Source organism: Manduca sexta, chromosome 12 (assembly GCF_014839805.1).
Source record: "Manduca sexta isolate Smith_Timp_Sample1 chromosome 12, JHU_Msex_v1.0, whole genome shotgun sequence".
NCBI classification, from domain to species: domain Eukaryota; kingdom Metazoa; phylum Arthropoda; class Insecta; order Lepidoptera; family Sphingidae; genus Manduca; species Manduca sexta.
In genome coordinates this window covers 7,368,040-7,393,539 of record NC_051126.1, presented here as the reverse complement: position 1 = coordinate 7,393,539, position 25,500 = coordinate 7,368,040, and the positions used below count along the sequence as shown (strand labels likewise).

Sequence of the window (25,500 nt, the reverse complement as noted above, 5' to 3'; positions counted from 1 at the left end):
TTGCTGTGATAACAAGTCTGTTTCTCAGCTTTGTTTATCTGACAGCTTGTTGTTTGTTCAACTTTGTTTATCTGACAGCCAACTAAATTCAAGTTGTGTCTCAATATTAGCCAATCACAACGGCCCTATGTCTACGCACTGCGAAGGCTGCCATGCCGTCAGCACTGAGAAACAGACTTGTTATCACAGTAATGCTCCGTCCTTAGATTTATATCCGGGTTTATAGGCGTGAGCTTGTTAACCACATGTAGAAACTTCGGAATCTAGGCAAACATTTTACATATATGAAAAATTATATGCACCATATGTCCTGCGTACTCGACTGATCTTTGTCGAGATTGGCCGCCGTGGCCGAAATTAACTTAGGAAGGGATCAATCAATCAATATAATTTGTATTGTACGCAATATGTGACCTGTCAGTAAATCGTTTAATTTGCGGCGAAAGAATGCATGCTATTTACGTGAATTAACTTATAATAGCATTTTAGATTTAGCCCCAATTCTAAGATATGTTCGATAGGACAGAAATATTTTGTGACATCATGCATCTTCTAGTAACGTCTCTTAAGGCGATACCTCAAGGTCCATTTTCATACATTTTGTTTCACCTTTAATCTGGGTAACTAAACAAGTATTGGCAAGTAAAGAATTTAAATTCAATTTAAATTTCGTCATATTAAATTTTAAAGGTCGAAATATCCATGCATATTAATTATTTTTACGTTTTTCTTTCAACTGCGAGAACTAATCACTAACTAGACGTGAATTTAAATTCTTTACTTGTCAATACTTGTTTAGTTACCCAGATTAAAGGTGAAACAAAATGTATGAAAAATGGACCTTAAGCTATAACCTTAAAATAATAAAACTCATGGTTCAAACTTAAAATATTTATTGTGCTTCATAAATTACAATATAAAAGTTCGTGACATTAGTACAATAATAATAATTATTCTATATAACCTCGTTATATTAATAAAACGACACATTTTTTAAGATATTTATTTAAGGAGCTTGGTCGTAATTCCACGACAATGTCGCTAAGGCCATGTTTAAGGCACTAATTTGGTATCAAATAATAAAACTACGATATCACAGAATAAATTTTCACTTTTCCAAAGACTAAAAATATATATCATTTTCAATAAAATAAAATTTTATTCACAATTTCAGTGATATGTTTTGTTGGATGGAAGCCAGAATATTTACTTCACTCACTAATAAATAATTATTCTACTCTAAGATTATGCAAGGAATATAACAAGCATACTTTTGTATATATATTGCTTGGTTCTTATCTGTTACGGATTATTCCATCTAATGAAATAATGTTGAATATGATATTCAGAAATTCAACTTAATATAATATAAAAAAGTAAAAATAGTATCATCTAACTAGTAATGTGATAGTTAATAGCAACTACAACATTATGCAGCCTCACTTAAGTTAAATAAAATGCATTTAAGCATATCTAATGCCACCGCAGCTACACACTATTTGCTTTTGTTTGGATTCGCACGACTCCTGCGGTTCGTCTCTTGTGTAATCCACTCTAGCAAACGATTTTTCAGCCTCAATATAGTTTCTTGACGAACCATGCCGTCTTGGAAGAACTCTTTCAAGACCGCCTCTATACCATCATCTTCAGATGTCTCTCCCAAAGGCCGCTTGTGTTTCATATACTTGAATACAAACTCAACCACTTGCACTATTAGATCTTGGTCAGGACTCAGTAATCTGAGCCTTGCGATGTCCTGTGGCACCAACTTAGACAATACATTGAGCGCAATAGTCATTAGATTAGCGTGCACATCTTGACTCAGATTTTCCAACATTGATGCAACTTCTTCAGCACCTGAAGAAGTAACTCTAACAAGCAATGTACCCAAACGTAGTACCTCTCCGGTTGAATACCCATAAGAAAGCTTTCTGACTCCTCTTCAGTCTCCGAAGTAAATGCCCTTACAGCGGTTGTTGATGGGGTTAGTTTTGTTGGGACGTTGGGAGGCCCACCCGATGATGGTCCGATGTTATTGAAAAGTTGTGCGCGCCCCTCCTTCCCAATGCCATGTAAATCTGATGGGTTGAACTTATGTTGAGCATTCAAATTGACTTGACCATCGGCCGTCATCGAAATCCTCAGCTTATGTGTATTCACATCTTTGTTAATTTTCAAAACGTCTGCAAAAAATTGATCCTTGTTGGCAATGTTCTGAATGCCTTTAATCACTTCGGTGTTTCCTTGGATGGAACCTTGAATTCTACGCGACTCGGCACTGATTTTGTCAAATATTTTTCTGAAACAAAACAGAATCTTACTAACTATTATGAAAATAGAGATAAAATAAATTTATTGATTTAAAAATACAATGGAAAACTTGTTCCAAACATTAAAAAATAACCTTACCTATGCCTGTTACTGCGAAGAGTAGTGCGATATTCATTAATGGTCTTTGCTTGGGCATCTTCGATTATGTTTTGTGCAGTTTTGTTCGACACCACAGCGTTACAGAAGAACAATGTCGCTGCAGTGAATTGGAACAATTCAAGCGAAGTTGGTTTCTCTCCATGAGTATGGTACTGTCGAAATTATAATCATTGAATTTTACGTAATATACACATATTTCACTAGTTTAGAGTAATATCAAGAGCTTTGCAATTTGCTGTGGTGTGGATGTAATGCAGTTAATAAGTGTTGATTGCGGCGCTAACACAATGAATAAACGCCACTTTGCTGACCACATTCTGGCGTGATGTACCGGAATTACGCAGCGAACTCGAAATCCAGTGCGATTCCACACGCCTAGCGTGTTAATATTAGCGCTACGAGCATGCAGCCTACGCAATTGGTGTGCTGTATCTTCTAAAGCTTTTTTATATGCTTAGCGTGTGTTGCATTCTTATACAATGTAGATATTGTTATATGTAGATTATTATTATTGCTATTGTTATTAATTATTATTATTTTTTCTTTTTTTTTTTTTTTTTACGTACGCCCTAAACTGCCCTTTCGACTATTTTTATCATCTCCACCCAATGGTTCTCTGGTAGAGATAGCCTCGAGCGATAAGACCGCCATTGTTACCACCAATGTATTCTTTTCCACCGTCTGTATGCAAATTTGTCTTCTTTTTGTTATTTTTTTTTACATTTTTGGTGTACAAAAGTTTTAAATAAATAAATAAAATATTGTTAATTTCAATACGAGCCAGTAGTTCCAGAGATAAGCGCGTTCAAACAGCCAAACGAACTCTAGCTTTATATATTATAACAATATAGATAAGATCCAAGCGTGTGGTAACGCACGATGTTGCTCGCCTAAATATGCAACTGGTGTATAGGCCACAGCAAATATATTGAAGTCACATTTGTAAATATATGAATTACTAACCTTTAGCACAATATGCACAAGACTGTTAAGAACTCCTGCGCCACCGGTGACAAGGTTCGCGTGACGTAACACTTCCACCGAAACAGCAAGAGCTTGGCCGGTCTGTAAATTATATTATGATTATAGTTAACAATAATTAGAGTATTATTGAAACGGTATTTGGGGTAATTGCATACATATTTACATCATAATTTGAAATCATTTTATGACATATTTCATAAAATAAAAAAAAAAACATACACGTAAAAAAAAACATACAATTAGTCCGTAACGTTCAGGCATCCTAAAGTCGATATAACGTTACAATCGTAAATTAAAAAGGCATATAGGGCAATAATTAAGTAACATCATACAAGAGAACCTGGGCAGCGGCTTGACCCGAGTTTTGGACATTGTCGAAATCGACCCCAGAACCAACAAAGGTGTGACTAACACCATAATTATTTATGTATTTTTTTATATTATTTGCAAATATGTGTATAAAACGGACAAGCTGCTACATCCAAAATGAATATATATAAAAGTATTGTAAAGACTTAAAGACAAAGTCGCCGACATGTTTACAACTAATTGTGTATAGAGATATACCGGTTCGACAAAACGATAAATCTAATTACCGATAATTAATTATTGAAACATTTTAATATATTCGAGTGAGGCGATATGTTCTTTAATTATTATAATAATATTTAATCGAGCAGTGGATGCGTCTCAAATAAATAAGTAGTTAGTTTTAGGACTAAATTGATTATAGATCAAGTCGTCTATGAAAAAAGTTTTTTTTTAGTTTTTAATTCATATTGATTTACTTTGTTTATTTAGATTCTATATTAGCGACCCGCCCTGGCTTCGTACAGATAGCGGAGCATAATATATTATGCGAACATTTATTTTTCTGTCGGACAAAATATTTATGAATTATACATATAAAAAGTAGCGTTCTTCTCTCTCCCGGGGCCTCAAACTCTCTCTATATTAAATTACTATCGGATCCGCCCGTGTGAAAGATTTTCCGGGATAAGGGTCCCGCTAAATATTTTTCCGAATAAAAATAACCCTATGTTGAATAAAATCGATTTTTGTATAAATGATCGATATAATTGATCCAGAATCTAGTCGAGTAGTATCCCTAATTCTTACTTCATTGTTCGCTTCAATTTAATGTCACTCACACTTCACTCATCAGAGACAAATAAACTAGACTCTCACTTTCCATATATTTTATAATTCTCTGACTCTCACTATATAATTGACGATTCGGCTATTATAAAGACTCTGTGCGATTGATTACGATATCGACATACACTGGCTGTGATTTCTGGACTTTGTGAACTGATGTAACAATTTACCTGGCATTGATAACGGATACGAAATGGAAATTGCTTTTTGCATTAATTTGGCTCTGCTGGCGGGTCCATGGTGTTGGAGAACGAGCAGATTCGCCATTGTATACAACAATGGACAGCGCCTCGTTTGGTAAGCACATTTTTCTTAATCGTACAAGTTTAACTGCCGCCAAACTTCTAGTTCGCTCCTCAGTTCCTGTTCTTGGTAACTGCGTGGAGACAGCGAACAGAGTCTGTATACTACCTACTACACTTTAGCATGTGGCTGTGGCAACTTAAGAGCAAACTAGCAAGTATATTGTTGATTAAAAATGTGTGTCATATGCTTGAAGGTTTCTTTCATTTAATTCAGCTGGAAGATTTGAATACATAAATCTGCTTTCCGTGTGACACAATATTAATATATTGCCATTCTAATTTGAGCATAATGTGTTTGTTTTTTTTTTCAGGTTGTAGCCCTTGATCTTATATGTACAGCATGTTGGACCACGGCCCAAGAGCCTATACATACTTCAGCTGTAACAATGTTAGTAGAAGCTGCGTGCTCTATAATAGAATGTTGGAACTCCGGACTCGCTCACATCAAATAATTCCATTCAGGACAAATACTCCACATCGTGTTTAAAACAGAAATATCATTTTAGAAAGACCATTGGAGGTACATATAATGAAAGATTATATTCATTTAACTAATATTGTGATTGGCAAAACTGAATTGATAAATAATACCATAACAACAACCCTCCTGCACAATACTCAGATAATATTTTATAAAACAATGTAGGTGATGAGGAAATAAATAATATGAACTGAAAATATGTTTTTATTTGTTCAATTTAATCCTATATGCCCTAAGAGTCTATCAAAAGTGTGTAAAATATGCCATGCTTCTGATGAAGCATGAATGCTCAACAGTGCGCCTCTGTTTGTCTCTTCGGGGAATACGTACGTATATATAGAAAAAACATAAATTCTGAAGGGTACTCTTAGTGGATGTAAATACTATAACTACATAATTAGGTACCTTTTTACTTATAAAAAATTATATGAATCAAGTCTTAAAATAGCCTGGTTTAAGTAAAAAATAATCAGATACCTACATAGTGATGAATCTTTAGGGCTTATGTATATTAGATAGGTACTTATATCAATAAAAAGCATATTTAAAGCGTAAATGATAGGAATATAAATCTACCTTGAACATTGAAAGCTTTCAATGTTTACTATCAATTATAACCTCAAAATCTCATCGTTTTTTTGGATTAATGCGATATCCCAACTTGTCCGTTTTATAAATAATATGTCATGAGAATTTATTAATGATTCTAAATATTACAAACATTTTTCCATTGCTGTTGGTTCCAGGGCGAATTATGTATGGGCACAGAACAATGTTCTTTGGGACTAGAATATTAGAATAGGCTCTAAGACATAAAAAACCTTTACCTTAGTAAGATTCGTGCCGGCTGCCGCGGACTTGGAGAGCATAGTGCTCGCCGCGCCGGCTGCCAGCCCCACGCTCGACGCCGCGATGTTCAGCCAACTATTACGAGCCTCCGAGTCCGTGGGACTTATAGACTATGGAAATAGTCGTAAAAAACATTTTATACGTCAATACTAATATATTCACGAATTGTTTTTACAATTAAAAGAATTTTGAATTACATCGACTTTTACGCATTATGTATTCTGATAAAAAAAAACAGAATTATGATTGTGTCCTCACTCCTTACAAACTTATTCAGGATTACAGGTACTTCAAATCATATCTAATACAGAAAAAAACTCACCTGCTCATGCGTCTTTCTGTCATGCAAATGAAGCGACGAGCGTACGAGCCCATACACGCCCGTGGTGACGGTGGCGATGACTGCGCCCGTGATAACCACCGGCGCGACGGGCGTCAGTGCGGCCGCGCCGAGCACGCCCAACGCCGCCAGTGACGTCACCGTATTCGCCGTGTCCGCCGTGCTAAAGATTTTCGCCTTGATCCCCAGCGCAGGTGAAGGTGCTACTGTCAGTTTCACCGCAAATGTCTTTTCCTTCTGTGAATTAAATAGGATAGTCAGCATAATTAGATAGTACATATGATGATCTTTGAAAGAATTTAATTTAATTTTGACTTAATTGACTTTTTGTAAAGGTATAAAGTGAATTACACATATTATACTATTGTACTGGGTTGTTAGGTAAGGCTTTGTTTATAAGCAAACAAAAAAAAACTCATCCAAAAGCATTCTCATTTGTTTTGTAATGGTCAACTGACTCATTCATAAAATGTTGAATAATTATTAAATTGGTTCTAAAAATAAATTACAATAAGTATGAAATGGAAGGTACCATTACTATTGTTATACCTCACTAAGTTCTCCAGTGTATTCTCCATTTTCAGGAACAATCATAACACATTTAGGTAGTGTATTATTTTTTATATATGAAACCCAGTCATTGTACACTCTTGCCTGATCGTCAATGTAGATACGGCAGCACTTTGCTGAAACATAAATACTATCACTACACGATACACATGCAATAATTAATATATCCAAGGTCTCAAGTAGTTTTTTTTTATTGGACGATTGTTGCATACCTCGCTTCGTAAGTTCCCTCACTTTCAGATCCAAAGCCTTGGTATTAGTGAGTATTTGGATAATTTAAATATTCCTAAATTTTTCCAATAGTTTACAATTTGATATATTAAAAATCCCATAAACACCAATGCAATACTCACCACCCTCCGTAGTGGCAATGCACTTTCGAACTCTAAACACAGCTGTGCACCAAATGTCCGTATCAGTTCTTTGATGAAGATCCCACCAATGATTAGGTGGTTCAATTTCAAACAAACCTACTGGTTTTGGCTTAGCACAAACAATCAATATCACTGATACCACAATTTCATTATTGAAGGAGTATTTACCTGAAAATATATTTAATTATAATAAGTATCTCCTGGCTAATTATTCTATACAACTTCTATGTTTTACTATTCAAGAACCCTGTTGTTTGTATTTGTTTCAATAAATTAAAAAATAAGCATTGCTTTAAAGGGTACAAGTAGCATTTTAGTTTGAATGTTCTCCAATTCATGAAAATAACATACTTTGTTCACGCAATTTATCATAGATCTTTGTAACCTGTTCCACTTGTCTTGTGGTATAGCCTTCCAAAATAGGATGGTTACATCTCCTGGCATTACTCAAGTCTCCTTCAGAACTAGGGCCACCATATAAGGCAAACGCTACATTCTGCATCAGAAAATTTCCCTGGTCCTTCTCATATCTGAAAACATTAATGACAATAATGTACATCTGACGTTGAGAAGAATTAATTTGTTGTTATAGTGCTGTACACCATACATGGTCATTTTCCATTACATTGATAAATTTAACTGAATACTCTGTTTTTACCTCTGCTAACATTGTGCCAAAAATTATCCACAATTAAATGTCTCTACCAAAAATTCCAGTTTAAATTTTCTAACTTTATGATCATTTTGTAGTCGTTAGAATGTAGTGTGTGCATGAGTGTATTTTTTACTATAAGAGTAATGTTATCACTGTGACAAATTCTTCTAGAGCAGAAATAGAGGCAGGGTGTGTTAAATTAAAAATACTTTTTATTGTTATTGATTTTGTTCAAAACGAAACACTTTTTGATTTTACATCTATGGATCAAGTAACTACAAATTTTATTTCCTTTTTTTATACAAAGAAAAATATCATTCTCTTTTATCTACCTTGTTAACAAATTTTTTTGGGCTGAATTTAAATTTAATCTCACCATATCAGTAAGATAGAAATTAAAATATGATTGCATATTGTAATCAGTAAGCCAGTGTAAATTCTTTATTTCTTTTATATTTATGATTAAGAAATAGGATAATCATGAATGTTATAATATAGTGATAAAATTTGAAGCTATCCTGTTAATACTGGAATTGGACAGAATGGCAACAAAATTTCAAATTTGTTTTATACAACCTACAGTTTAAAGTGTAACATACCTGACCCAATCCATATCTCCTAAATTTTCAAAGTATTCCTGTTGTATTTCAATAGGTGATAAGGCCACTGGTGTACTTTCTACATTATTTACATGTAAAGTTGAACTTTCGGTATTTATTGATGCCATGGTACTTCTGAAACAAACTATATTATTTAACATTAATCAAAGATTGTCACAAGTTTGTGGTAGTACTAGCGATGCACCATATGAAATTCTCTATTAAAGAAATTATCCTTTTGGGCATGAATTTAAAGAAATCACCAGTTATTAGTAATGTTCGCCAGTTACTGATTAATCTCTGGTGGAAAATTTTAGGCTAAGTTGCCGGTTTGAGCCATGCATTATCTGTATTTGGCAGTGAGTATTAAGAATGTTATTATTGTAATATTATGTTTATTTGCTTTAATATTATAAATAAATAAATAAACACTATTAATATTCAATTTTAAAGGAATAAAGAAATGACGCATTGATGACTAACGCACAAGTGATGTAATATTACGCAGTTTTGAGTATTACATATTAGTATGATCGCCATGTTACACGAAATTAATTTTACTTTTGTTGCAATAGGTGTTTAATGTAATCAATAATGTTTTCATACTATAACAATAATATTCTTACCTTCTTAAATATTTATCACAAAATCTTGCGACTACCACATTCGATAAACAAGTCACTTTGAATAGAAATTTTATCCTTTTATGCTTAAAAGCTAAGTGTAACGTCGTCAAGATGCGTCGTAGTGATGATTATTTGTCTTTGATCATCGCTTCGCATGAATATCGACGTAGAGGAAAAACCATGGTATAAACAAACATAGAAGTCACTAAAATCGGGGATTTCAGTGGGAAATTTATAATTTTACTGACAGATGTCAGGTTTTTGCTTGTTGTCTTTTTTTAATTTATTTATTACGGCTCTGGAGATAAGTCTATTGAGCCCATCTTCCATATAATTGCCTGCTGACAACGGAGCTGTAATACCAGATTCTTGGTAATACCCGTTTATCCTAACTTGACATTGGCGTAAAGTACAATCGCCATAAAAAACTCTTTAATGTAATTAAGAATTCTTCAAATATTTTCAGGAGAATGTATGTTGTATCTATAAAAAAATAGTTCCTTAGACATCAAAGGAATGATTATACTTTGAATTTAAAATAATTTTCTCATCCCATCAGCCTACAACTGTCCACTGCTGAACATAGGCCTCCCTTGGATCGCGCCACGTGGCTCGGTCCTCCGCTCTCCTCATCCAGCGTCCACCGGCGATCCTTCATCCTACGAATGTCGTCGGAGCAGTGGGTCGGAGGTCGTCGTCTCACAGAAGACCGGCGTGAAGTAACGGCAGTGCTGTTGCGATTCGTGCGGTGGGTGAGATCGCCGATGCCCAGTTAAGAGAATGGGCAGCAGCGTTCTCTCTAATTGTCGGAGATCAGACATCACACCGCGGTCACCAACCCTCTTGCCCAGCGTGGTGACTATGGGCATTTCCCCCTAATGAGAAAATAATTTTAGTCTGATTGAATTTTGTCCCCCAAAGGACGAAAGATCGCGTAAATTATTTGTCCCTCAGGCCCTAGAATTTCCCCTCAAAAATTGAAGTTGAGAAACCTCTCAAAAGTGATTCAAAGTAATGCCAATAGTGCCACTGCCAACTATTGACAAATAATAATATTTTTGTTTTATTCTTGATATACAATCAGGTAAGGTCAAAGATCATAAAGATGCTTGCCGTGCTGCGATTGCTGTCAATGCGCACATAATATTCTTAGGCATTTTTTTAAAAGGTCTAAGTAGTGCATGCATTAGGTTCATAGATTATAATGTTATACGGCACACATTGATTAGGTAGGTCGATACAATAAGCTATTATTTAGTAAGTGTACTGGAAAGCGTGACATTTGCAATTGGTCATCCTAAAAAATATTATGTACCTACCTATCGGTTACCACGTTGCGAACAGCAAGTGTACAAGTTTGTAGTTTGATACTTAGACTTGTTTTAATATGTAAGATAGGAGCTCTCTCTCTCTCTCTCTCTCTCTCTGTGTCTCTGTAGTCGGTCCCTCATGACTGAGGATCGTGGTTATCATTGGATGTACCGCATTTAGAGTGGATTATTTGTCTCCACCCGTTTCTGTTTATTGCATCTTCAACTAAGTAATTTGTGGAATTTGGTGGCAGACGAGTCTTTAATCTGGTCTGTCCATCGGGTTGGTGCTCGGCCTCGAGAACGTTTGCCTTCGGTATTGCCAACGATTACAAGTCTATCCAGATTTTTAACGCCGTTCCGTATAACATGTCCAAAGTATGCAAGCACGCGTTGGCGACATATGATGGATAAATGTGTCTTCACTTTTAATTTAAGCTGTCAGAGGATAAGATAGGAGCTCAGCAACTTTTTTATTGGTACTGTTACCCTCCTGTTGTCACCCAGCGCCTGATCGTCAACGCGTCGAGTGCGTACCATTTAATTGTAATTACACATTCACGCACTTTATTGATATTAAAAAAAAAAACATTAATTATAAAATGGTTTGTGTAAACAGTTTTATTTTTTGTAATATTCATTTATATTCGTTGGTATTGCTCTAAAATAAAAAATAAAAATGAAGTACTATTGAAAGAATCAATACCATGGTATTTTTGTTTATACCAGTATATACCAATTAAGGAAATTATTTGAAGGATCATTTATTTATCATAAAAAAATACATTGTAAATAGGTATTGAAAGATAGCTAACGAATTTAGTTTTTTTTTTTTTATATACATGATAGGTATATTAAAACATGATTCAAGTTTATTGACTGCCTTGGATAATATTTCTTATTTGTTTATTATTGCTAGTCCTGCTGTCACTTCACACACATTTTGAATTTTTCACGATTTAAATGATTCTGAATTCCTCAAATTCATCTGCGAGAATAATTTTCGCGAGCATCCTGAATTTAGACCCGGGATTCAGTCCGTTTCATTCAGTTTATATTTAAAGCAATAATTAGTGCATGCTTGGGCGTTATCAACTTTCAACTCAATGGACCAAACCTCAATATTTGATTCTAAAAAGCGGAAATATATAGGTAGTCAGAATAATCTAATACAAATAATTAGGTACATAATATTATAAAAGAACATACTTGTGTTGACTCCAGATAGAGAGATGGTGTCCTCTCCTGCCCCCTGCTGGCGTAATCCATATGCATATGCTTAATTTGTATAGAATTAAAAATATTTATACATATATTGAATTGGACATGACGACCGATACGATCTATGAAAGTTGTTTTCCGATTAGTACGTAATTTATTGCTATAAGACGGATTTGGTCCCGTAGGGAATATAACATAACTTGTTATGCAACCATTTCGGAAAAAATATTTAAATGGTGGTAGGTCTTTCCATTAGGCACCGACTCCAAAATTGGTATCCAATATAATATACTTGTTATGTGAAATTATTTTTTGTTTTTGAAGGCGGTTTAATTTTTTGTTAAAATTATTTTTATTTTTTGCTTTTTTGTGTTGGTAAAAAATAGACCGTCTCAATGGCATAGTTGTGTGTCGCTCACGATACGACTATCGCGCTATTACACCTCTGAGTACCACTGAAAAGGGGAAAAGGTGTGATGCTATATATATGTATGTAAGAAGTAGATTCAAGCAAACCTAACGCAAAAACACAACTGATATTATTTGGCTCACAGTACAACTATCGCGCTGTGGTGTTACACCTCTGCCTACCCCTGAAAAGGGGAAAAGGTGTGATGCTATATATATGTATGTAAGAAGTAGATTCAAGCAAACCTAACGCAAAAACACAACTGATATATTTGGCTCAAAGTACAACTATCGCGCTGTGGTGTAACACCTCTGCCTACCCCTGAAAAAGTGCTACATATATATTTTACCCCTGACACGGGAAAAAGATGTTATGCTATATGTATAAGTATGTGAGAAGTACAGTCAACCAAACTCAATGCAAAAACATAACTAAATACGTCACAGGAAAGCTAATTTCGCGATTTCGTTTTCTTGGACGACATAATTATTCTAGTTTTTTTAATTTTTAAAAACCAAACTACCGAAGCGATCTTGAAAAAAAATTTATGGGACCAATCTGGAGAGAAATTCTTTCGAATAAAAAAAGAATTTTCCAAATCGGTTCATAAATGACCGAGTTCTGAGGTAACGAATATACAAAAAAAAAAATCACTTCGAATTGATAACCTCCTCCTTTTATTTAAGTCGGTTAAAAAGGTATATTTTGTAAATTTGAGATTATGAGGCATGTTGAAAAACAACTGCATAACGTTTTCCCTACAAAATAGTTATGCTTTTTTTGGAGTAGGTAATTTGGCAATTAGCAGTAAATTCATGTGATAGATTTCCTGGTTTCCTTTGGTTTCCAGCAGCGATTTCCACGCGTGCCATAATATTCAACTACATACTTATAATAACATTTTTGAAATAAGAGTTTATCTGAAATGAAGGAGGAGACAAAGGAAGTGAAGGGTAGAATGACGTAAAAGAGAAAGATATTAGTAAAATTACTAGGTAAGCGAGTGACTGCAACGTCTATATTTGCCGCCAAGCTATATTGTATCAGCACTGTTGTATTCCGGTTTGAATGATATTGTAGCCAGAGTAATAACTGGGCATTATTACACTTAACAGGAATAAAGGCCTAAAATCTTTTAATATGCTCAGCCGTGGGATAGTATCATAATCTAGACCTATTGACTGGTCGTGTCGTATCAAGCGGGCAGTTTATTCGTTTCGTAATTTAGTTGTATAAAAAACTATGTTATATTAAAGGAAGACACTTGAGATAACGCACCCACATGGATTGTGCGGCATATTATCAAAAATATCAGCGATACGCGTGCCCTAGTAAGTACTTATTGGCAAATGGTTTCAGCGCTTACCGGCGCTCGGGGCGTGTCGCGTCTGGTTTCATTTCCGAAACAATGAACGATTTTATCAATGACCGATGTATGTATGTAGGTAAATATTCGTAATGACTGGCCATGGCGGTATGTTAACGAGGAGACTGCTCATTGTGGTTTGGAATCGTGTTCAAACTAAACCTTCTACACACCCGTAACCTCATTGCGTAATTAGTTTAATCAAAATGCAAATGTGAATTACTTTGTGGTGAAAAATTCGGACGTTGCAAACATTGAGAGATTTTTATCTAATGGTTTTTTAATGTTTTTAATTATCTCATTGATTTCATTAATACATTTTTTTGTTAACACGATAAGAGCATATTAATCTGTTTCGATATTTGATAGCCAATGTATTTTAAACTAAATCAATGATTGATTCGTGGCCGTAGTGGCGTATTGATTAATTATTAATATTATTATGTATCCGTACCGTTTTATGGTAAAACAAAAAATATTTAAATTCGTTGTCGTGGTTTGCATGTGTGTGTTTATATTATTTGTGTATAGTTACAAAATAAGTGATGTTTATGGTCAATTAGAGAAGTCGTTCAACAAGGATTTAAAAGAATTAGAAGAAAATAATCACAAATCTATTGTTGAACAATATTATAGCCAACGAAAGGTAAGTTCAATATGAATAATATATAGAATTGAAAGTTGTTATATTTGGGAGACATATGCAATTATTACTTTATAAAGAGTTTTAAAACTTCTATCTGCTATGAAACATATAAGTCCGTTAGACACGGGTACAGTTAGTGGCGTAGTAGTACAGTAGAGTACTGACTTTGCTACTAACTACACCTATGTAAACAGATTTTGTAAAGAAGAATGCTGAAATGAATCAAATTAAACTAGTAGAGTACTTGGAACTGGTAAAGTGGTATGCTAGTTGACTTAGAGTACTTGGAACTAGTACTAGTTAGCTAGCTATTTGACTCTACTGTTTAATCTACGAGACTACCCATATCCACGAGGCTTCAGAATTTTATCGGTTTTTAATCAGTTACAATCACTAAATCAAGCCAGTGACATATTGTAAGTGACAACAGATTTTTAGAAAAGTCCAGATGAAATACGTGAAATGTATTCAGCAATTGTTTCTCATCCTGGTGTTGGAATGTCCTAGGAATGTGTTCAGCGTAATATACTAACCGCCAATTTTAATAAAGTATGCCAATCTTAATCTTCGATTCCGAATATAAACTAATAAAAATAAGTATTTTCATAAACCAATTAGTTGCATGTCAAAAAATATTTTATTGTTCCTTTTCGCAATGGATTGGAAAAATTATTAAGATCTTTTATTGAAAATGGTGGTAAGTAGGTATAATAATTTATACAAATGTATTTTTTGCAAATAAAAAAAGAAGTAACTTTTTCATGATATATATTAATATTAATACTATAATATCAGTTAATATTAAATGAGTCCAATTAAATGATTGATACAAATAAAAACGCAATTTGTTGCTTATTTTTTAGAATCTGAAAACATCTAATTTAGGGGCGATATTATTCAAAAATAATAACCCGACGAACGAAATAAAGAAGAAAACTTTTGTTATATTAATATGGAAACAATGGGAATGGTTAAAGAATCGCCACGTTTACAACTTCGGCACAACAGAGTATGTATTGCAATATGATTGTAATCTCCATTCTAAACAAACACATTTTAGTTCATTGCTGTTATCAAAACATTGCAGGAAAAATTTATAATGGTTATTGTGTTAAGATTATGACCTAATTGTTAGCAGATAAGAATTCAAATCGGTTGGTAGTACAATACGGTTGAAGATTTTTTAATGCTTAAATACATTTTTGAATGAAACTATGTTGTACATTGTAAACTTAAATTACTATAAGAACTGGCATAAGCGACATTTTTTTGAAAAAGTTTAGCTAGTTTCATAAGACGCAAAAAATATATATTGATTCCGAATAATATGTGTATAAATTAAAATATAATAATACCAAATTTGTATTACACCCAGACCACTGCTGAACACGGCCCTTCTCTACTACTGCGAATGTTTTGGGCCTTAGCACGGCTTGGTAGTCTTCACATAAATTCGATTTTTCCTTTGAAAATTTTCTTCCGGATGTTTTCTTTCACCGTTATAGCAAACAGTAATCGATAAGTGCACGATACCTGAGTTGGAAATAGAACGGTCAGTCATCCGGGTGTCTCTAAGTTCAAAATTTCTGATTTTTAGAAGTTATTGGTGTTAAGTAATTGTTGTGTAGAACTTAATAACGCAAAAAAATCCGCTAAGTCAATTAGCCCCTTAATCCTCGATCTAAACTTAGAGCTGTATAAATAAATCAATCTCACCTTTGAGTAAAATCTTAAGTAGACATTCCATAAACCCAACTTAAGCAGTCATCTAAGGCCTTGTACTCAGCTGAGTCGACGCTGTTAAATATATGAAACTCGCCTGTTAAAATCTATATTGTGCTTTGTGATATGATATTATTTGAGCTGATGTTAATGAGGCTTCATTATAATGACTATCTTAAGATGAGCCCTCTTAGAATGTCCCAAGAAACGCGATGCGTAAGAAGATGTCGTAAATTTTGATGTTTGTGATTGATCGAGATTCCAATGCGTCAGTCACGTCAGCCTCTCAATCGATCCCAATAAAACAACACGGAGTCGTGTCGTGTTTTTTGCCACATTCTAAGCATACAGGAAAACAAACGTTTTTCTACATAATAACTCCAGAATACAGCGCTTTGGCGAGTTTTACACCATTCTAAGGGCGTTTTTCATTCATTCAAATTTGCATTCATATAAAGTATATTCGATACCTTCCAAACATATATGGATATTACTAAGCGACAAGGAAATATTATAAAAGAAGTTTGTTTGCAGAAACGATCCGCTAGATGGATGCAGCGTGAAAAATTGCAAGTTCACAGGAGATGATAAATCGTTACCGTCCGCGGACGCTGTTGTAGTGCATTTACAACGTGGTCTGATCCCAGATACGAGGAACAGAAATCCACGTCAAAGATGGATATTTTTAAATGATGAATCGCCATTGCATTCGTTTTCTTTGGCGAAAAATCCACCGAAAATATCAGATCTCTATAATGTATTCAATTGGTCTATGACTTACAGGTTTGAAGATAATATTTTATTTGTATTGTTTTTACAAAAATCATTATTTTAGATCTGTTGTTATAAATTAAATACAAACATAAGGCAACACACTGGTATAGCTCAAAAATGAAAAAATATATTATTACACTCTATTGATAAGTAAATTTTATGTTTTATAACACTTTTTGATTTGTACGTATACTGTACGCCCTCAGCTGTACACACAAAGAACATAGGACTAACCTAATGGCGGGCCTCATGTCCGTGGGTAAAGAGTACCGACGAATATAGACCGCATTGTAAAAGCTTTTGTTTCTTTTCTAATTTCTTATGACGTAACTTGGAATTGTTAAATAAACATTTCTTTAATACTCAAAACACTTTTTATTTGTAGTTAAACTCACATCGTAGTAATTGACTAATAACCTCAAAAAGATTATTAATATTTTAACACATGACTTTATGTAATAACAGAAAGATGCATATCACTTAGTTATAGTTATTGTGAACAAAATAATTGCAGTGCAATAATAAAAATAAGTAAATAAAAACATTTCCAATATAAAACCACAGAATACTAATTATGATAAAACGCCAATTTCATACTTTTAATACAATTATGACAATACATTGCAGAACTGATGCAGATGTGCCCGTGCCGTATGGGCGTACGTTACCCCTCCCAGAAGCGATCTATGCTCATGCGACATCTGAAAACATTAAGGAACTGATACCATATTGGAAGAAGAAAAGACGTGATGCACTAGCCGCTATACTTATATCTAATTGTGCTTCAACATATCGAATGACATTTTTGAATGAACTGAAGAAATATATGCATGTAGATGTACATGGAAAATGTGGTGATAAAGAGCTCGTTAAAAGGTAAACCTGTTGTTGTTTAAACGTTTTTATCTTATATTCTTAGGAAATACTTAATAAGGTTTTAAAAAGCTCCAACTTGCCCTTAAAGTACAGAAATGGTCTACAGTCCGGGAAGTTTTGATTTTGACTTCCAGATTGGTCATCACTTAGGACTTTTAGGCTTTTTCCTGGCCTGAATCTCACAGGTTGAAATCTAGCAGATGACGCAGCCGTCGTTAAATTAAACCAAACACTTCCTATTCCTAATCAAGGGTCGTAGCCAATGTGCCTTTCCACAATCGTTAACGCAAGTAGAAAACAAAAAAAAATATATGGGAATGACATGAATGACACATGATATCGATAAATCTATCCTTAGGATACGTCGTTCTCACACATAACGTTAGCGTTAACGATTGTAGAAAGGTATCTTGGATAAGACCCAAGAGGTCACGCCGACTTTACGTTTTTTGAGTGATATCAGATCTGATGCGGAAATAGGAGACATCAATTTTACACATTTAGTAAAAGTGGACTGATAAATGTACCTATACCTTATGATGTTTTATTTCAGTTGCCCCGGACATTATAAATCCGACTGTAAAGTAATGACAGAATACTTATTCTATTTGGTATTGGAAAACTCTTTATGCCATGAATATATTACCGAGAAAGTGTTCCACCAAGCGTATGCTAAAGGTTCCATACCTGTTATCTTAGGCCCGCCGTTAGAAGACTGTGAGAGATTATTACCACCGAATTCATTTTTACACGTTGATAATTTCAAATCACCAGAAGATTTGGCTAATGAATTGATAGCTTTAAGTAAAAATGATGAAAACCTGGTCAATTATCATATATGGAGGAATGATTTTGTTGTTAAAACGAACATGGATATTTTGGCACCAAATCGTATCACCTTTGCAGGTTGTGCGAAGCTATGAACTACAACGACGAATCGGAATCAGTGTACGATGAAACACGAACAAAATCGTTTTTCGACCCGAAGCAAACTTGTAAACAATGAAATTTACTTATAAACAAATATGTAATTATAAAATTGACTGCTACGTGTAGGTATATTCTTTTATTCTTTACCATCAAAACCTTAGACCACTCCAATGGGAAATCAGCGCAATATACTTAATACTTATATGCCATAACAACCGGCTGTCTGGCATCAATTCGCTGTGGTTCATATCTTGGGTTTATAACGTAACGAGTCCTAAATATTTTTCTATAATTTAATAAGTAATTATTATTACCTATTAAATTATAAAAAAATATTTAGGACTCCTGTATTCAGGAGGAAAAGTATTGTGCGTCGCAAAATAAATTTTATTATTTATAAAATTATCCTTAAATGTATTTGTGGTATCACGCATAAATTGGTTTTCCTGTCGACAATAAAAACAAAAGGAAATATTAGTGTAATTGTGATATCAAAAAAAGACTTAATTAATGTATGATAATTGATGATAATTTACGTCGGTTTTCGGTCACATATATGTAGTTCAACTTCAGTCAAAATAGCAAGAAGAGTATATATCAATGCGTAAGATTTTCGCCATGTCTAACATTTAATTTATATCTAAACCGAGATCTAAGGCATCGTTGTGTTTATAGAAAAATTACTGCATTTCTCGACACCACGCCGCGCCGTTTTGTCCTTTCTTGGTAGAACACCAAAAAGAACAGGAAATTTCGAATTGAATATTTCATAATATAACGACACTGTTGTTACTTAGGTACATTTACGAGGTAGGCTACCAGTGTATCAAATAAAAGCAAATTGAAATAAAATCATATGCCTATTATAAAATAAGTTTTGAAGTACAATAATAGACAGTCGAGCATTAACATAATGTAGAATATAACTGTCTATAAATTTCTCGTTGAATAAATACTTTTAGTTTTAAGAGTCCTCAACTCGAAACTATAAACAATCCAAGAGTTTCTTTGAAATTTAAGAGATGTTAAATTGTTCGTGATTGCAAAATGATAAATTAGATGTCGTGAGTGGTTGAATGATCATTATAGGCTTAAAGCTAGGTTTTGGCATTATTGTTGTAATATTAAGACTGTTATAAATCAGTGAATTATATGATGCAATCAAATCAGATAATGCTTTTTTATTTATGCTAACAACTATTGTTACAAACAATATAAACGTGTATTTATTAAACGCAGGTAAACAATGATCTATTTGAGAAATCACTGGGTTGATTAATGGCATTCTTATACGTGCTTATAACACGTGAATATCCTAATGGTATTAGATTTTATTTTTATATTATGAATTTGATTGTAAGAATTTTCGTGGTTTTTGTTAACATTTATCACGTGGAGAACTATGGAAAAATCAGAAGAGTGCATGAGCTAAATAATGCTCACGAGAAAATTGTAAACAGATATTTTGTGCAAAGAATTGTAAGTTGTTTACTTATATAATAATAAAAGCTAGGTATGTATTATTTCGATTATAATTGCTATTATTAGATTTATAATTTAAATTTCGGGGACTAGAATAAATAGAAAAATATAAGAAATAGAATAGCGTAATTCGGGTGCTTTGTTATATCACAGTTTATGAATGCTGAATGGCCATCTAATACTTTCACGAGTCTTGCGACCACATATTCACTATAAGCCACAAATTCCTGTCTGATGCAATTTTTTATTTATATCTTCAATTATTGCAATTATTAAGCGGTTATTTTACTTACAATATGTATTTTCTTTTGTGTAAGTTTCAATATTCTTTGGATATGTCATGCATGTTTTTTCAAGTCGAAAAGCATACGTTTAATTGGTTTTAAGGATACGAGTGTCAGACAGCAATCGACTTTAATATGAAAGACATCCATTCAACACATTATTTATTCAGTAAACTTGGCAATGGCGCATCAGCTTTTGTCCACGGATCATAATTTTGTGAACTTATAATCATATTCGATATTCCAGGATTGGACGACATCTAATTTAGGAAAAATATTGTATAAAAACGTGCCTGAAAATGCGTGGGAGAGGGAAAAGAAAACGTTTATAATACACATATATAAGTACTGGCGGGACTTCAAGAATCGTCATCTTATTGACCATGTAACTAACCGGTAAGAAACAAAAACACTCACAGAACTGAAAACTGAATGATTGACTTCTGAGGTCTGGAACATAAAAAAAATCGCGTTAAATTGATAACCTCGTAGTTTTTTTAAAGTCGGTTAAAACACTCAGAAATGTTTTTTGAAGAAACTAGAGACGTAGAAATAAATATAGACAAGTTGTGCAGTATATTTTAAAAGTGTTATTACATGTTATATATTAGAACAAATCGTGGTATTGAAACATTTTCTATATAATTTCACCATTTTTCACCCGTGACTGCGCTCCAAAAATTTTGTAAACTTTAATGGACTAATCCTTTAAGAATTCTACGCGTTTTATACGAAGTAATTTTCTAGAATATTTTAATTATTTTTATCTGATTGACCAACATATAAATTATTTACTTTGGTAGATTTATTGCTAGTGACAATGTTTACTTGAATCTACATAAGTCGATTGTATTTGTTATCATTTCCGCGACCCACATTAATTACCTGCGGTGAACGATCACATGATTTTGAAATGCTGTGTGGGACAAGAAATAAAGTTAATAAATCTTCATATTACTAGTTAAAAGGTATCTATCTTCTAGGCTAGCTTGTTCTACCTTAGACCACATCATTACTTACCATAGTCAAACACAAGCCAATATGTTGTATAAAAAAAATAGCCCTGGAAACGTAGTTAACTTGTATCAGCTATTATAATATTGATGTTAGTATGTTGTTTTATATACAAGGAATGAATACGTAACCTGTACAGATAGTGGATATTTAAGATATAGATATAACGAACACCGCAGACAAGGTGTAAAACCCGCCATAGTGGCCTAGGTACATATTACGCGTTTCGGTTCAGCAAGTGTATATACGGTTACAAATAGACCGGCATAATTTAGTTGATTGGCGAGAGTAATTTTCTCTCGTCAGTCAACACTATCTGGACCGCACTCCGATTGCAGTGCAGTTGGGTAACTTTACCATCCTAGTAAAAGTATGAGGAATAGTTTTCAAATAGCATGCTATATGGAAACTTGTATACTATTGGCTAAGTGTACAGACACGTACATAATACATTCCGCTTTAACCTTGAGATAAGAAGAAAATTAACATGCACAGCCATTGTTCAGAGGGACATAATGTTACCTAAAACCTAATTAAGTTAGACAGGTGACACGTGTATCGATACCTACCACTATTTTTGTTATTTTATTCATTACTAGTTTTTGCTCGCGGCTCCAGCCGCGTTTAAGTGTTTTCCAGGATAGAAGTTCCGCTAAATGTTATGCAAGGATAATAAGTAGCGTACATCCTTGTTAGTTTCCCCAAAACTATTTCTATATTAAATTTTATCGAAATCCATTCGGTATTTTTGAGTTTATTGCGTTCAAATAGACAGACGTGGCGGGTGAATTTGTTTTATAATATGTAAGGAAGATACATTTTGTAAGAAGGTACTTTAGGATGCGAAAATTTATAATTGAATAAAAAAACCGTACATCACGAGTTTATCCTCAAGGGTAAAAGCAGAGAAGCAACTAAGGCGCAACTTTCTTCGTCAAGTGTGTTTCTGGTTAAGTTTGGTATTTGCCACCGTATGACACCTTCCACTATGTTTAAAATATGCAACAGTAAAACAACTACAATAGTTTCTAATAAAATATTTTATGGTTTATCCGGTTTTATAACATGAATCGTTTGAACTGTGTACATCCCATATAATTACATATAAAATTAATTATTGAACGCGTAGCCATTACACATGTATAGGTTAGTGAAAACAGCAATATTGATATCAGTTTTTTTATCATTTGATTTTATTTTTTTGAATTTTCCCATCAAAATATGCTACTCACTGAGTGCTGTGGCGAATGTTATGTGTACGCCTTACTTGTTGTACAATATCAGTGACTATAACAATTGTTTCATACTAGTGTAACTATGTGAACTTTTATTATATAGGTATGTACAATGTGGCAGTGCTAATAAATAAATAAATATATGCTATTATTAGCGGACATTATATATCTATAATAAATTTGTTTACAGATACGATCCGCTAAAAGATTGTCCGGTACAGAATTGTGAATTTACAAAAAACGAAAACTATTTCTACACAGCCGACGTCGTCATTTTTTACTTGTTTAGAGGCCGTTTGCCTCGCAATCGTAGGACGAATCTAAAACAAAGATGGATTTTTCTTAGTGACGAATCCCCAGTGAACACCTTTGCTGGCGCCAAAGCGAAACCAAGTTTTTCCAGATTAGCTAACATATTCAACTGGTCTATGACTTACAGGTAAACAAAACTGAAACTTATTCTCATCATTTTGGAACTGCCAAATCGTAATAGCGTTTCCATTAGTTAATGTAGAAATTATGAATATTTACTGGTCCAAATTTATTACAATGCAAGAATCAAACGCAGGGTATGAAAACCATTTTATTGATAAAAGTTCTTGGTAAAATGGTTTATATATTTAGATATCAATGTCTCCGGAGGGTACGTAGTGCATATTGGTTATGCCGGCAAACGAACTTTTGAAGGCGTCGAGCTATATTTGTCGCCACTTAACATAATTCATAATCGTTGATATCTCATTCTCTCCCAGTGACTGTCCTGAGCCGAGGTTCGTAACTTGTTAGTGGGCTGGTCTTAGCATGGTCGCTTAATTTTCAAGGGTTGCAAGAGCCTAAGGCGCTCATCCAAGAGTGTGTTTGTATAAGCCGACCCTTGTCAGGCTAGCAAACGTATTGTCATGTTGAAAAAAAGAACCCATATTATAACTCAATACACCACCAGCTTAAAAGAACAGAACGGAGGATAGGAAACCCTTTGAAAAATATGAAAGTTTAATAACCATACTTAGGGTAATTTTGTCTCCCATTTTGTTTTTATTTACAGAAGCGATTCAGATGTCCCTATACCGTACGGGCGCACGGTTGCGTTACCGAAGCCTATATTCCCAAAACCGAAAAGAATGTCGTACGAAAACATTGCATCGCTGGTACCATACTGGAACCAAAAAAGACGGGATGTACTCGTTACTATTCTCATGTCTCATTGTAGGACGCATCGGATCAACTACGTCAGATATTTACGAAGACTTATCAACATAGATTTCTATGGAAAATGTTCCTATACATTTAGATATAGGACGAGGTATTTTTTTATTATTAGTGAAAAGAAATGAAAAAAAATCTTTTTAAATTGTAGTGCGAAATTAAAACAATAAAGAGAAGCCGAACGCTTTCATAATTTGCCGCAATAAACGCTATCCTTTATCATCTCGTCAATATTAATTGAACTTGCTTTATCTTTCCTAGAAACGAATGATAGAATAACAATATGAAAAGAACGAAATATGTAATATCAAAGTGAAGTTAAACTCTTCATTTTATGTAGATATCAAACAACACATGCTTGAACTTTTTTTATAGAAAAACACCACTAGCGGCTCCGCCCGAGTGAAAAAGATTTTCCGGGATAAAACGCCCGCTTTAAATTTTTCTGGGAATTAAATCATGTAGAAGGAGTATAGTAGCTTCCTTTTAGTAAAAAAAAATCAAAACCGCTTTAGTAGTGCCTGAGATTAGCGCGTTCAAACAAACAAACTCTTCAAATTTATATATTAGTCTAGATTTATCGATAAATAAAATAATAATAAAAATAATCAAGTATCCTCTCTTGAGGTGTAGAAAGCCATTAAGTAAAATATAATACCTTTTTTCAGATGCCCTGGACATTTTAACACGGATTGCGATGTTACAGCCAATTATTTATTTTATCTAGTTTTGGAAAATACTTCATGTCGCCAATACATGACCGAAAAACTATTTTACAACGCCTACCTTAAAGGTGCTATTCCTATTATAAGAAACCCGTCTTTGGAAGACTGTCAAAAACTGTTACCTCCTAACTCATTCTTACACGCGGACCAGTTCAACTCACCTGTAGAAATGGTTAACATGATAAAAGCAATGGGAGCTGATGACGAACTGCTCCTCTCTTTCCATGCTTGGAGAAATCATTTCAATGTTACCAACGAACATGGATTTTTCAATTCAAAGTCATCACAGATGTGCAGGTTATGCCAAGCGTTAAACTATAATGACAAAAGTGTTAGATGGTATGATGAAGACGATATAAGATTGTATTTGGATCCAAAGTTGTTGTGTACTGCTATACCGGATTTTGATTTTGGACCTGTTAACAAACGAGGCAGATAAAGACAGGAAATAATAAAAAATAATCTTACTAATAATGGAATTATGCTTAATTTAATTGAACCATAATTTAATATAATATTTCGTGTAGAAATTTATAATAAATACATTAATTTTGGTGCATCTAAGTTAGTAATAAAATGGTCATTGTTGGTAAAAACTAATTTATTAAATAAATAATAAATCGCTAGCGAACTATCGCAAGGTTTTATTTTATATTCTTTGCATAACTTGAATTAATGTATATAACAAGACAATATGTTTTTTTCGACAATAAATTCTAATAAACCTGAGATATAAATAATGGGGAACTATAAGTAATTGTCTTTTCAAATTTTCACCAACATGAGAATTTTAAAACTATTTTTTCAATATGAATAAATTTAATATAGGACCTTGTAATAGATATGCTGGAAATGTAAATTGCGTAAGTAGTCATTTTTTATTAGGTACACTTCTAAAACAAGACATATGAATACAGCTGTTAAAACCA

General features: G+C 33.6%; 2 protein-coding genes and 1 non-coding gene across 3 annotated transcripts; 2 read left to right on the top strand and 1 right to left on the bottom strand.

Moving 5' to 3' along the window:
- Nucleotides 1-995: 995 nt before the first annotated feature.
- On the bottom strand, nucleotides 996-9,630 carry LOC115440378. The gene is made up of 10 exons (XR_005112230.1): nucleotides 9,372-9,630; nucleotides 8,746-8,890; nucleotides 7,843-8,021; nucleotides 7,471-7,659; nucleotides 7,097-7,233; nucleotides 6,530-6,784; nucleotides 6,186-6,317; nucleotides 3,394-3,495; nucleotides 2,410-2,582; nucleotides 996-2,299 (listed from the first exon to the last, which is right to left on the bottom strand). It is a non-coding gene; the product is annotated as an uncharacterized LOC115440378 (transcript).
- Nucleotides 9,631-13,680: 4,050 nt separating this feature from the next.
- On the top strand, nucleotides 13,681-18,754 carry LOC115440381 (4-galactosyl-N-acetylglucosaminide 3-alpha-L-fucosyltransferase 9). The gene is given in 6 exon segments (XM_030164651.2): nucleotides 13,681-14,323; nucleotides 15,187-15,332; nucleotides 16,580-16,828; nucleotides 17,447-17,695; nucleotides 18,249-18,553; nucleotides 18,556-18,754. Coding segments are annotated over 6 exon segments (1,299 nt in total). The 5' UTR covers nucleotides 13,681-14,119; the 3' UTR covers nucleotides 18,702-18,754.
- A 597-nt stretch (nucleotides 18,755-19,351) lies between these two features.
- Nucleotides 19,352-25,425, top strand: LOC115440379 (alpha-(1,3)-fucosyltransferase 7-like). Its single transcript, XM_030164650.2, has 5 exons — nucleotides 19,352-20,104; nucleotides 20,639-20,787; nucleotides 22,831-23,079; nucleotides 23,686-23,943; nucleotides 24,515-25,425. Exons 1-5 carry the CDS (start codon nucleotides 19,904-19,906, stop codon nucleotides 25,008-25,010), a joined length of 1,353 nt encoding a protein of 450 aa, XP_030020510.1. The 5' UTR covers nucleotides 19,352-19,903; the 3' UTR covers nucleotides 25,011-25,425.
- The last annotated feature ends 75 nt before the right edge of the window (nucleotides 25,426-25,500 follow it).

What these genes read in the sequence shown, in the direction of transcription:
- LOC115440379 (XM_030164650.2), top strand. Translation starts at nt 19,904, where the DNA reads ATGGCATTCTTATACGTGCTTATAACACGTGAATATCCTAATGGTATT. An exon ending in AACTGGTCTATGACTTACAG is followed by an intron (nt 23,080 to 23,685) that starts GTAAACAAAACT and finishes TTTTATTTACAG; the next exon opens with AAGCGATTCAGATGTCCCTA. An exon ending in ACATTTAGATATAGGACGAG is followed by an intron (nt 23,944 to 24,514) that starts GTATTTTTTTAT and finishes ACCTTTTTTCAG; the next exon opens with ATGCCCTGGACATTTTAACA.